Source organism: Crotalus tigris, unplaced genomic scaffold (genome assembly GCF_016545835.1).
Source record: "Crotalus tigris isolate CLP2741 ecotype Arizona unplaced genomic scaffold, ASM1654583v1 scf7180000018954.1357295, whole genome shotgun sequence".
In the NCBI taxonomy this organism is placed as follows: Eukaryota; Metazoa; Chordata; class Lepidosauria; order Squamata; family Viperidae; genus Crotalus; species Crotalus tigris.
In genome coordinates, this window is record NW_024097293.1 from 581993 (window position 1) to 591801 (window position 9809).

Here is a 9809-nt window from a genome sequence, read left to right on the forward strand (position 1 = left end):
CATCTTATCAATTACCTTTGGTGCATTACACAAGTAGCGCATCAGTTCTCCTACATACTGGATCACAGTGACACGGTAACGCCTGCAGTCATCCCAGTAATGAGAAACAGAGAACTTAGATCTCAGAACACATGTAGCCCCTTACATAAACAGAGAGAGAGAAAGTTCAGGAAGTTAGTGTGATCACTGGGTTAGAACCCTGAGCTGAAATGCTCCACCCTGCAATTTTTCAATGGCATCTTCCCCGGTTACTTAAAAAGGCCTAAAATGATTTGGATCCAGGACAGTTGAAGAGGACAAAATCAAGATATAAATAAGATAACTAAATATATAAATAAAAGGTTTTCTTCTCTGCAACTTTCCTGCTCCTGTGAATGTCTTTCTTCTACAATCAAATATCCAAATAGGTTGGGATGTTGGCAAGAAATAGGCCATTTAGGTTTATATATTTTTACATTTCATACGGTTGTGATTAGAAAATATTTGATCCACACATCTTTGGTCCACTGATCTATCCACCCACTATTCAATGATTTACAAGTTGTTTTCTGCTTCTTAGTTTAGCTGGGTAGTCTTTACCACTTTAAATGTTCCATAAAACTGATACTATGACCTGCCCTAGAATTACCTACTAGGAATAACTGGCAAGAAAGATTTCAATAAATAAATTAGAAAACAAAAAGGGATGTAATTTTCACGTTCTTCCATTACGGAGATTGTGAGTTCAGGTCCTATCTTAGCCATGAAAGCCAGCTGGGTGTAACTTTGGGTCAGCCACTCTCTCTTAGCCCAACCTACCTCACAGAGTTGTTGTTGTGGGAATATATTGTCATGTTTAATATATTCGCTGCCTTGGCTTATTTGTAAGAATAATAAAGATGGAATATAAATAAATATAAATAAACAAATGACACAATCGTAGAAAATGAATTCTACTAAAATATCTATCAGTCCGTGAAATTCATGTATACTTTCTGGTGGCCTATGGTTAAAACAAGAAAAACTCCTCCCCTCCTCCTCCCCCTCCTGCTGATCCTCACACTCCCAGCATTGACATTCATATCTTGAATGTCCATTTGCTGCCTTATAAGTACATTTATTTGCATTGCAAAACAGCTCCAAGAGAGGGGAGTTTCCTTCTGAATCTGCCAAAAGCCAGTTAAAGTGTTCTTGGCACATCTAATTTTTACTAATTTTGAGGTTATATTTATGTTATTTTTGTGTCAGAATACTGGAAATGTACAGGTAGTCCTTGACTTACAACCATAAGTGAGCCCAAAATTTCTGCTAAGTGAAATTTTGTTCCATTTTATGATCTTTCTTGCCACACTTGTTAAGTGAATCACTGCAGTTGTTAAGTCAGCAACACGGTTATTAAGTGAATCTGGTTTCCTTATTGACTTTGCTTGTAAGGAGTTTGCAAAAGGTCATCACATGATTCCAGGATACTGCAACCATTATAAATATGAATCAGTTGCCAAGTGTCAGAATTTTGATCACATGACTATAGTGATGCCACAACAATTGTGTGAAAAATGGTCATAAGTCCATTTTTCAGTGCTGTAACTTTGAATTGTCACTAAATGAACTATTGTAAGTTGAGGCCCACCTGTATATCATTACTGTATGAAGGTTGGTAAATAATTGACACCACAGTATAAGCCTTCACATTTTCCTGCTTGGCTCCTCCCATTTTTCTTAACTCCTTCATGCAGAACTATTATTAGTTTGCTAGGATAAAATCTGGGGCAGGCTACGATGTTCTCCAAACTGTATGATATCTTGATTATACTCTGAGAGTGAAGATCTCTTTATGTGTATTCCAGGCTCCCTACTCTTTTGTGCTTACCCACGTTTATGGTCCCCAGAAGCCCAAGGAGTCCAGCTGAGTGGTACAGTGGGAGTGGAATATAAACAACATCCTTGTTATGGACACCGATCAAGTGACACAAATACAACCCCTTTAATGCTTTCTTCTGGGAAATGACAGCAGCTTTGGGGAGTCCTGGAGAAAAGTAAAAAGAGAACAAGAAATAAAGGGTGCAATGAATTGAGAGAAAAAGGAAGAAATAATAATTTAGAATCAGTTTCATAGCATGTTTGACTCCATGCCAGACATAGGGATTATAATATGATCCCTTCTTGGCATTCACTGGCCAAAAATATCACAGATCAATGAACTAAAGTTTTGACAATTTCCATTCGACAACAGCATCATCAGCTGACATACATGATTATGATGTCAGGTGGACAAGTCATGATGACATGATAATGATGAAGTCTGATGGCAGGAAGCCATCATAAAACCAAGGAAAATGATTTGTTAACCTAACCTTGTCACTTGTTACCTAACCCTGATCTAGCCTCTAGGCCACAGGTGTCAAACTCTCCATGTCACATGACGTTTTTTGACGTATCACAACTTTTTTTGCATTGCCGGAACTAGGGTGGTGCAGCCTCTGTATAATGCAACCGGCCCATGGGCCGGCAGTTGACACCCCTGCTCTAGGCTATGCATATCATAAAAATCATGCAACGATACAGGCAGAAGTCAATAAAGAATCTTTCCAGCCAACAGCATATTCTACCCTTCTAGGTCTCCCAGCAACCACTCCACCTTTGATGCTGCTCACCTGTGGTACCAGAGGTGAAAATATATAGGCATGTAGATTTAGGGGTTACATGGGCTCTGAGGGAAAAGGGCACTGATTCAGCAGAGCTTAATTTGATCCGTTTGAGCAGTGCCTCTACACCTTCAGTTGGGGAATCATCACTCAGATAGAAAACACGTATCCCTTCATCATTTAAAGTAGGCAGGACATCTTCAATGGCATCTTTTAAATCTTGAAAAAGGAAAGAAAAAATATTTGAGTGAATTTACTGCTTTAATTTTGGAAATCTTTTTTTTTTTTTGAGCCTCTTTCATAAGTACTAAAACAGAGGAAAAGCATGGCAGAGTTTTTGCAAAGACAATGTAAAGAGTAGAACTCTAACCTTGTTTTCTTAGAAACACTAAGTACTCCTAGGCAAAAATGTATAATATAGTCCATTTTTCCTGATTGTTTTATTATATGAAACAGGATGAAAAATGTATACATGAATCTGTCTGCTAGCACTAACAAGCAAGCCATAAAGCAAGAAAAAGGAGGGGGAAAAGAAGCAAGTCTGGTATATTATTTTATTTAAAAAAATAAAAAAGAATGATTGATTGGTTTCATGTCTTTTCCATACTTCTTTGTTGAAAAATATTTAATTCAGGTGTTAACAAATAATATAAGGTATATCAGTATTCTGTTGCTGCAGGTCCTGAATACATTTATCTTTCTAATGTTGTGTAATAATTCTTTGGCCATTTTTATGGTTACATTCAAAATATAATTATAACCAAGCTGAACATATACATCATTGACTTATAGCAATCTAGTGTTAATCACTTTTGAATATCAATTCAAAATCTGACAATAAACAGTATGGTTACCTTAGAATACTTATATGTATGAAAAGAATATTGCTTCTGGAACTATGCTTCAGTAAGAACAGAGTATTTGCATATGTTATGGATTCATAGAAATATCAATTTTGGAGGGAGTGTAAAACTTGCTATATAATTTTAAGACCACTGAGATCATGTTGAAGATATAATACAAAGAAAAAGGCAAGAATGGGAATAAAAATGTTCTAGTGCAACTAACACAAAAATAGCTCTAAATCACTGTGAACAAAAATAACCGCACCATCATTAACAATGGGATTGAATAAGTTTTGCAAAATATTTCATGGGTCCAAACAGTAATGGGATTATACATAATAAAATAGAATCCATACACTTAAGAATCAGAGTAAAAATCCAAGGAACAGAACAGTAGTGATGTCTTCTAATGATATCTTCTGAATACCTGCCAAATTTTTCTATAAAACATTATCCCCAAACCCCACCTCAGTGGTTGTTCAGAAAAATGGTGCTGAATATTATTACTAAGAAATCCAAGAAGATCACTAAATTATACTTCTTTCAAATCATAAAAGAAAAAATGAGAACAAAGATAGGATGAAACCACTGTAGGAATATCAGCATTTCATGCAGAAATATCCCAAGTCATGTCTAATGTGAGAATCTCCAAGTATCCTGCAAAATTATCATAGTAAGTCATTCAGAAAATGACCAGTTCTCTTCTAGGACCAGAATATGATCAATATTTCATTTCTCAACCCAGCTGTACCGGAAGACATTGTGGAAAAGCAGTGTAGGTAGAAATTGACTCCTTTGCTGAATAGGGCCAAATTGCTAATGAACTTTAACTTATCAGATTGCCTCCAACCACAACCACAGCCACAACCTTCCTTACTTCATTATTCACAGCTCCAAAGTATACATTTATTGTATAAACCCATTAGGTATATGATTCTATGAATTATATTTATACATAATAAGATTAATAAATGCATTAAAACAATGTAAAAGGGTTAGCCCCCCCCCTCTCAGCAATGCTCATTTCAAAATCTATAGGGAGCCTGCAAGCAATATAAATCTGAATACTGTGGTATAATTACGTACATAGCTGTGGATTATCCAGATTTCTCAAAAAGGCCCAGAACTAGGATATTCATTAAGTAGCAATGCAAATTACTTCCTTACTTCAAAGTGCAGTAAAGACCCTAGACTTCTACCTCAAAATACTGCCCCAAAGATGCTTCTGTCTGAATACTTGTGTCCAAAAGACACTAGAATGGACTGATCCACTTACTTATTTATTTAAATTTATATAGCTGCCTATCTCACTTATGAGACTTACAAGTTAAAACAGCAGATACAGAAACTGATTAAAGATGTTAAAGTGCAAGAGAGCGCCAGCTTAGAGATCATAAAACATGATCTCCATACAACTAATGGTATAGACATGTCTTCAGGGACTTCCTAAAAATCAACAAAGTTAGGACCAATCTAACCTTAGTGGGGAATAATGTTCCAGAGTCTGGGTGCTATCAGATGGAAATCCTGTTTATATAGGACCCATCATAAGCGCCTTCTTCCAGATCTGATGGAACAGGTGGATAATCTTAGCTTCTGGAAAATACCTATTTTATACTACGGAAACAAAATGCTACTCTACATGGCCCATTGCAGTTCTTATGGTCTTACCCTCCTGATCTCAGAAGACAATTGATGTCATAGTGCTGGACAAGACAAAACAAATAAAGGAGAAAGACGATCATTCATTCAAATACATTTACAGTTAGTTGAATTATTGGGAAATTTTTAATAGAGAAATGTAAATGTGTACTTTTATTAAACCAAGAGGTGTTTCCCTACTACAAAAATTTCCAATCTTAACTCATCCAATGCTGACAGAATAATGTTATAAAAGAAATCATTTTGCATATGTCAAACTTATTTTACTAATGCAAAATCAGAAATTGTGGTAACACTTTGCCCATCCCCCTGGGTTAAAAAAAAATCTCTTTGGATGCAATTCAAAAAGAAGAGAAATGACCAATAGTCACAACATATTACTATTTTCTATGGAAGTATTTCCTACACGATTCTCTCACCTGGAGTTGTTAGAAGAGTTTTAGCCTTGCAAGACTTCAGCACATGTATCAGAGATTTGAGTCGTAAATTATAGTTGACACATGCCATGGGACAGCCAATCTTTGATAAGCCAATCAAAACGGAGAGATAGGCAGGGATGTTTTTGAAGAAAATAGCCATGGTCTCCTCTTCTTTCAGCCCCACATAGTCCTTCAGTACTCTGGCTATCTGGTTGCTGTGTCTATCAATGTCTCGGTAGGAATAAACCTCATCTTCAAAGATAATCAAGGGTTTGTCTGAATACTTCTTAACTCTGGCCAAAAATATTTCTAATACAGTGAAAGGGGCAGTGCGCTGCATGTAACTGTGACATTGATATCCCATGTGTATGCAGGCAATAATGTTTTTCAGATCTAACCAAAAATAGGGGAAGAAATATTTGCCCAGCAGGGGCAGAAGAATCAAAAGCCCAAACACAGCTGTGTATAGATCCAGCATGGCAGGAATTTAGTCTTGGTATCTTGGAATCAGAATCCAATATGTTGCAGGCTCTATCCAAGCCCTGTTTTGTGCAAGGCAAAAAGAAGAGAAGTCACGAATAATCAAAAGATGTAATTCTCACACTCCACCCAGTCCCTCCAGGCTTAAATAAAGGAACCTTTGTCTCCCAGCCAATAAACTTTGAATCACATGGTATAGCTCTGTAATCCCAACATGCTATTTGTTCCTTACCTGCCTCATCTGTTGCTCAACTTCCTCATCTATAACACAGGTGCTTGATATTCAGCAGAGACTGTACTTATACACAGTGCTGCTTAATTTTGTCCTTGCCCACTTTATATCTCAAAGTCCTGTGGAAAAAAGTTGTTGGCACAGTTGATGGTAAATGAAAATTAACAATATGGAAGGTCACTGGCTTTGCAGAACAAACATTTATGACACAATTTAATCAAGAAAAGAAAGAAAGATACAAACATCTGCAATACAAATGAAGGAAAGGCACATTGCATGAACTAGTTTGGCAAAGGATTCTGCAATCATCAGCTCTTTTTTCATGCTGCTATCTAGAGTGGATCTGTTTATACTATGGCAGTTCTCTGCAATCTGGTGTCACTAACATCATGGGCTTCAACACTGAGAATTCCCAACTTCATTGACAGGGATTCTGGGAGGTGACCCAACAATTTTGAGGCCACATATTGTGTTTAATGATAAAGCAAGACTCCTGAAAGATAGAAGTGGAGAACCTATACTTTTCAACTATTTTGGATTCTATCACCTATTAGTCCCTGCCAGCATGCCCAATGGTTAGTGATGATTTCAGTCCTATATTATATATTATACAAGAGCAAGTTTAGCATAGTGGTTAAGGCACCCAGCTAGAAACTGAGAAATTGTTAAGTTCTGGTCCTGCCTTAAGCACAAAGCCAACTGAATGACTTTGGACCAATTATTTTCTCAGCCCTAAAAAACTGGCAACAGCAAACCAACTCTGAAAAACTTTGCCAAGAAAACTGCAGAGATTTGTCTAAGCAGCCTCTGAGAATTGGACATGATTGAACAGAAGAATATATATATTATATTAATATTTATCTGTATTATACTTAACACTATAGGATTCCAATCCCTATTTATTCATTTGAATTTTAACAAATATTTTAAGTTCTTTTGTTTAAAAAACCAATAGTCTTAAAAATCACAAATCAACTGTGTAAAAAGGCTATTTTATTTTAAGGGAAGAGAAGGAGAGAGAGAGGGAGAGAGAGAGGGAGGGAGGGGAGAGAGAGAGAGAGAGAGAGAGAGAGAGAGAGAGAGAGAGAGAGAGAGAGAGAGAGAGAGAGAGAGAGATGAAATTAATTGTTTTCTGGATGTCTTCAGATTCCAATCTGGACAGATTCCAGCCAATGCTATGGAAGAATAATGGAAATTGTGGCTCAATAGCATCTGAAATGCCTGTAAAAATTATCCAAGTTTAAAGACTTGCATCAATTAGTTGGCTGAGATCTCAGAGGAAACAAACAATGTTAACAATGTCCATTTAAAGTATTTATAATAATAACAATAATAATAACAATATAATAATAATGATGATGATGATGATGATGATGTCTGCAACATTCACAGACTTAAAAAATATGTGGAAAGATCATTTTCATCCGAAGCTATCTGTAATTGCATGGAGGCATGCCTTTGAGCAGAGGGACCAGAAGCCTGGTGAGTCTGCTGCTGAATTCATTGCTGCCTTGAGACAAGCAATCAGGCCTTGTGAGTTCAAGGACCTGGAAGAACGCTTTTGAGACCGTTTTGTCTGCTGCCTTAGAAGCAGAGAGCTGCAACAAAAAAATATTTGCTAAAGCTGAAGTCACCTTCCAAGATGTCTTGCGTGAAGTTGCAGCTGAAGAGGCAGCAGGAGGCACTGTGAAGGCCTTGCAACTCGCCAAAAGCGCTACCGCAGTCGTGTCCATCCACCAGGAGGACACTCAAGAAGATTCGGAAGTGGATCCTGAAGACGAGATGGACAGACTTCACCAACTGGCAGAAAGAAGGCTGAAAGGGCATCCAGTCAAGGCCCCAGCATCTCCTCAGTGTCTCGGGTGCGGAGAACATCACAAGCGAGCTGACTGCAGATTCCGCTCTGCCATTTGCAGGGCATGTGGAAGGCAAGGCCACATTGTCTCCATCTGTTTGGGTTGCGAAAAGGTCCAACCTCAGGAAGAATTGCTTCAGAAAGTACCAGGGTCCCCAGCCAACACAGAGTGGGTTTCTGCGCATCGCGCAGGAATATTCTGAGGACAGGAACACACAAGCCCCTTAAGAAAAAACTTTGCATTGACGTAAAGTTGCAAGGGGTTCCCTTATCAATGGAGTTGGACACAGGGTCCGCTCTATCAATCATTTCACTTGACACATTCAAAAGGATTTGTAGTAGTAGTGGCCTTTGAATCAAACTCAGGCCATCGAATTTAATCCTCACTGACTTCCAGAATTCCAAAGTCAGTGTGAAGGGGGAGGCTACACTTAAAGTGCAGCATAAAGTTTTTTGAGGGCTTCCTTGATGTGGTGGTAGTTGGGGGGTGAACGTACAAGTCTTATTGGACTCGATTGGTTCGAGGCCCTTGGAATTCAAGTGACTGGACTTCACACTGTGCAAACGTTGGGCCTTGTAGAAGTCTGCAAGGAGTTTGCCAATGTGTTTAGCTCAGAGCTTGGCTCCTACAAGGGGCCTCCCATTGCACTACAGTTAGACCCAACTATCATGTCCATCAGGATCAAGCCTAGAAGGGTGCCTTTTGCACTCAAAAGCAAGATAGATGCAGAGCTGGGTAAGCTGCTCCAGCAGGGCATCTTAGACCCTGTGGACTCTAGTCCATGGGAAACCCCCATCGTTACGCCTTTAAAGGCTAATGGAGAAGTCCGTATATGTGCAGACTATAAGTGCACACTGAATAAAGCATTGCAACAGCACGCTTCTCCAGTGCCTGTGGTGAGCCACATTTTGGCCTCCCTGAAGGGGTGGGCGCATTTTTGCAAGACTTGATTTGGCACAGGTCTATCAACAGTTACCTGTTGATGAGGCAACTGCAGAGGCCCAAACAATTTAACACATAGAGGGGCCTTTAAGGTTAAAAGACTGCAGTTTGAGGTTAATGTAGCTCCTGGCATATTTCAAAGTGTCATGGAATGCACACTTCATGGTATTCCTGGAGTCTGTTCCTACTTCGATGATGTCCTCATTGCTGGGGAGTCATCTCAAAATTTGGCAGAAAGATTAAGGGCTGTCTTGCTTCATTTTCGCCAAGCAGGCCTCAAATTGAAGCAAGACAAGTGCAAAATAGGAGTCACTTGTACTGATTTTTTGCGCTTCAGGGTTGATGCTCAAGGCATTCACTCTGCTGAATCCAAGTTTCAAGTGATTCAGCAGGCCCCAAGTCCCAAGTCCAAAAGCGAGCTTCAGGCTTTCCTGGGACTCTTAAATTTCTATCACACATTTCTCCCACATTTTTATCACACATTTCTCCCACATAAGGTTGCAATGGCAGAGCTGTTACACCGGCTCTTGGATAAACAGGCTCCATGGCAGTGGACTAAGGTCCATGAAAGGAGTTTTAATGAGGTTAAGGCCTTGCTCTCTTCAAATGTGGTCTTAGCGCATTTCAATGAGCAATTTCCAGTGTGTATTGCATGTGATGCATCCCTTTATGGGGTGGGAGCAGTACTCAGTCACCTGAAGGCTGATGGGACACATTAGTAGGCTGATGTAGCCTATTATTTAAGGACT

The 9809-nt window shown here is 38.8% G+C and overlaps 1 protein-coding gene across 3 annotated transcripts in view; it reads right to left on the minus strand.

Moving 5' to 3' along the window:
• Window positions 1-6343, minus strand: part of LOC120314561 (very long-chain acyl-CoA synthetase-like) — a 28248-nt gene extending 21905 nt beyond the window's left edge. For 2 of the 3 annotated variants that reach the window (XM_039357807.1, XM_039357805.1), the window contains exons 1-5: window positions 6263-6343; window positions 5551-6092; window positions 2634-2843; window positions 1850-2005; window positions 16-140 (exon numbers count right to left, since the gene is read on the minus strand). In XM_039357807.1, the coding sequence (XP_039213741.1) occupies window positions 16-140; window positions 1850-2005; window positions 2634-2843; window positions 5551-6028 (969 nt within the window). In that variant the 5' untranslated portion in view covers window positions 6029-6092; window positions 6263-6343. Of the gene's footprint in view, window positions 1-15; window positions 141-1849; window positions 2006-2633; window positions 2844-5550; window positions 6093-6262 lie in introns of those variants that run through there. The other variant, XM_039357806.1, reaches the window with a different exon arrangement.
• Between the last annotated feature and the right edge of the window lie 3466 nt (window positions 6344-9809).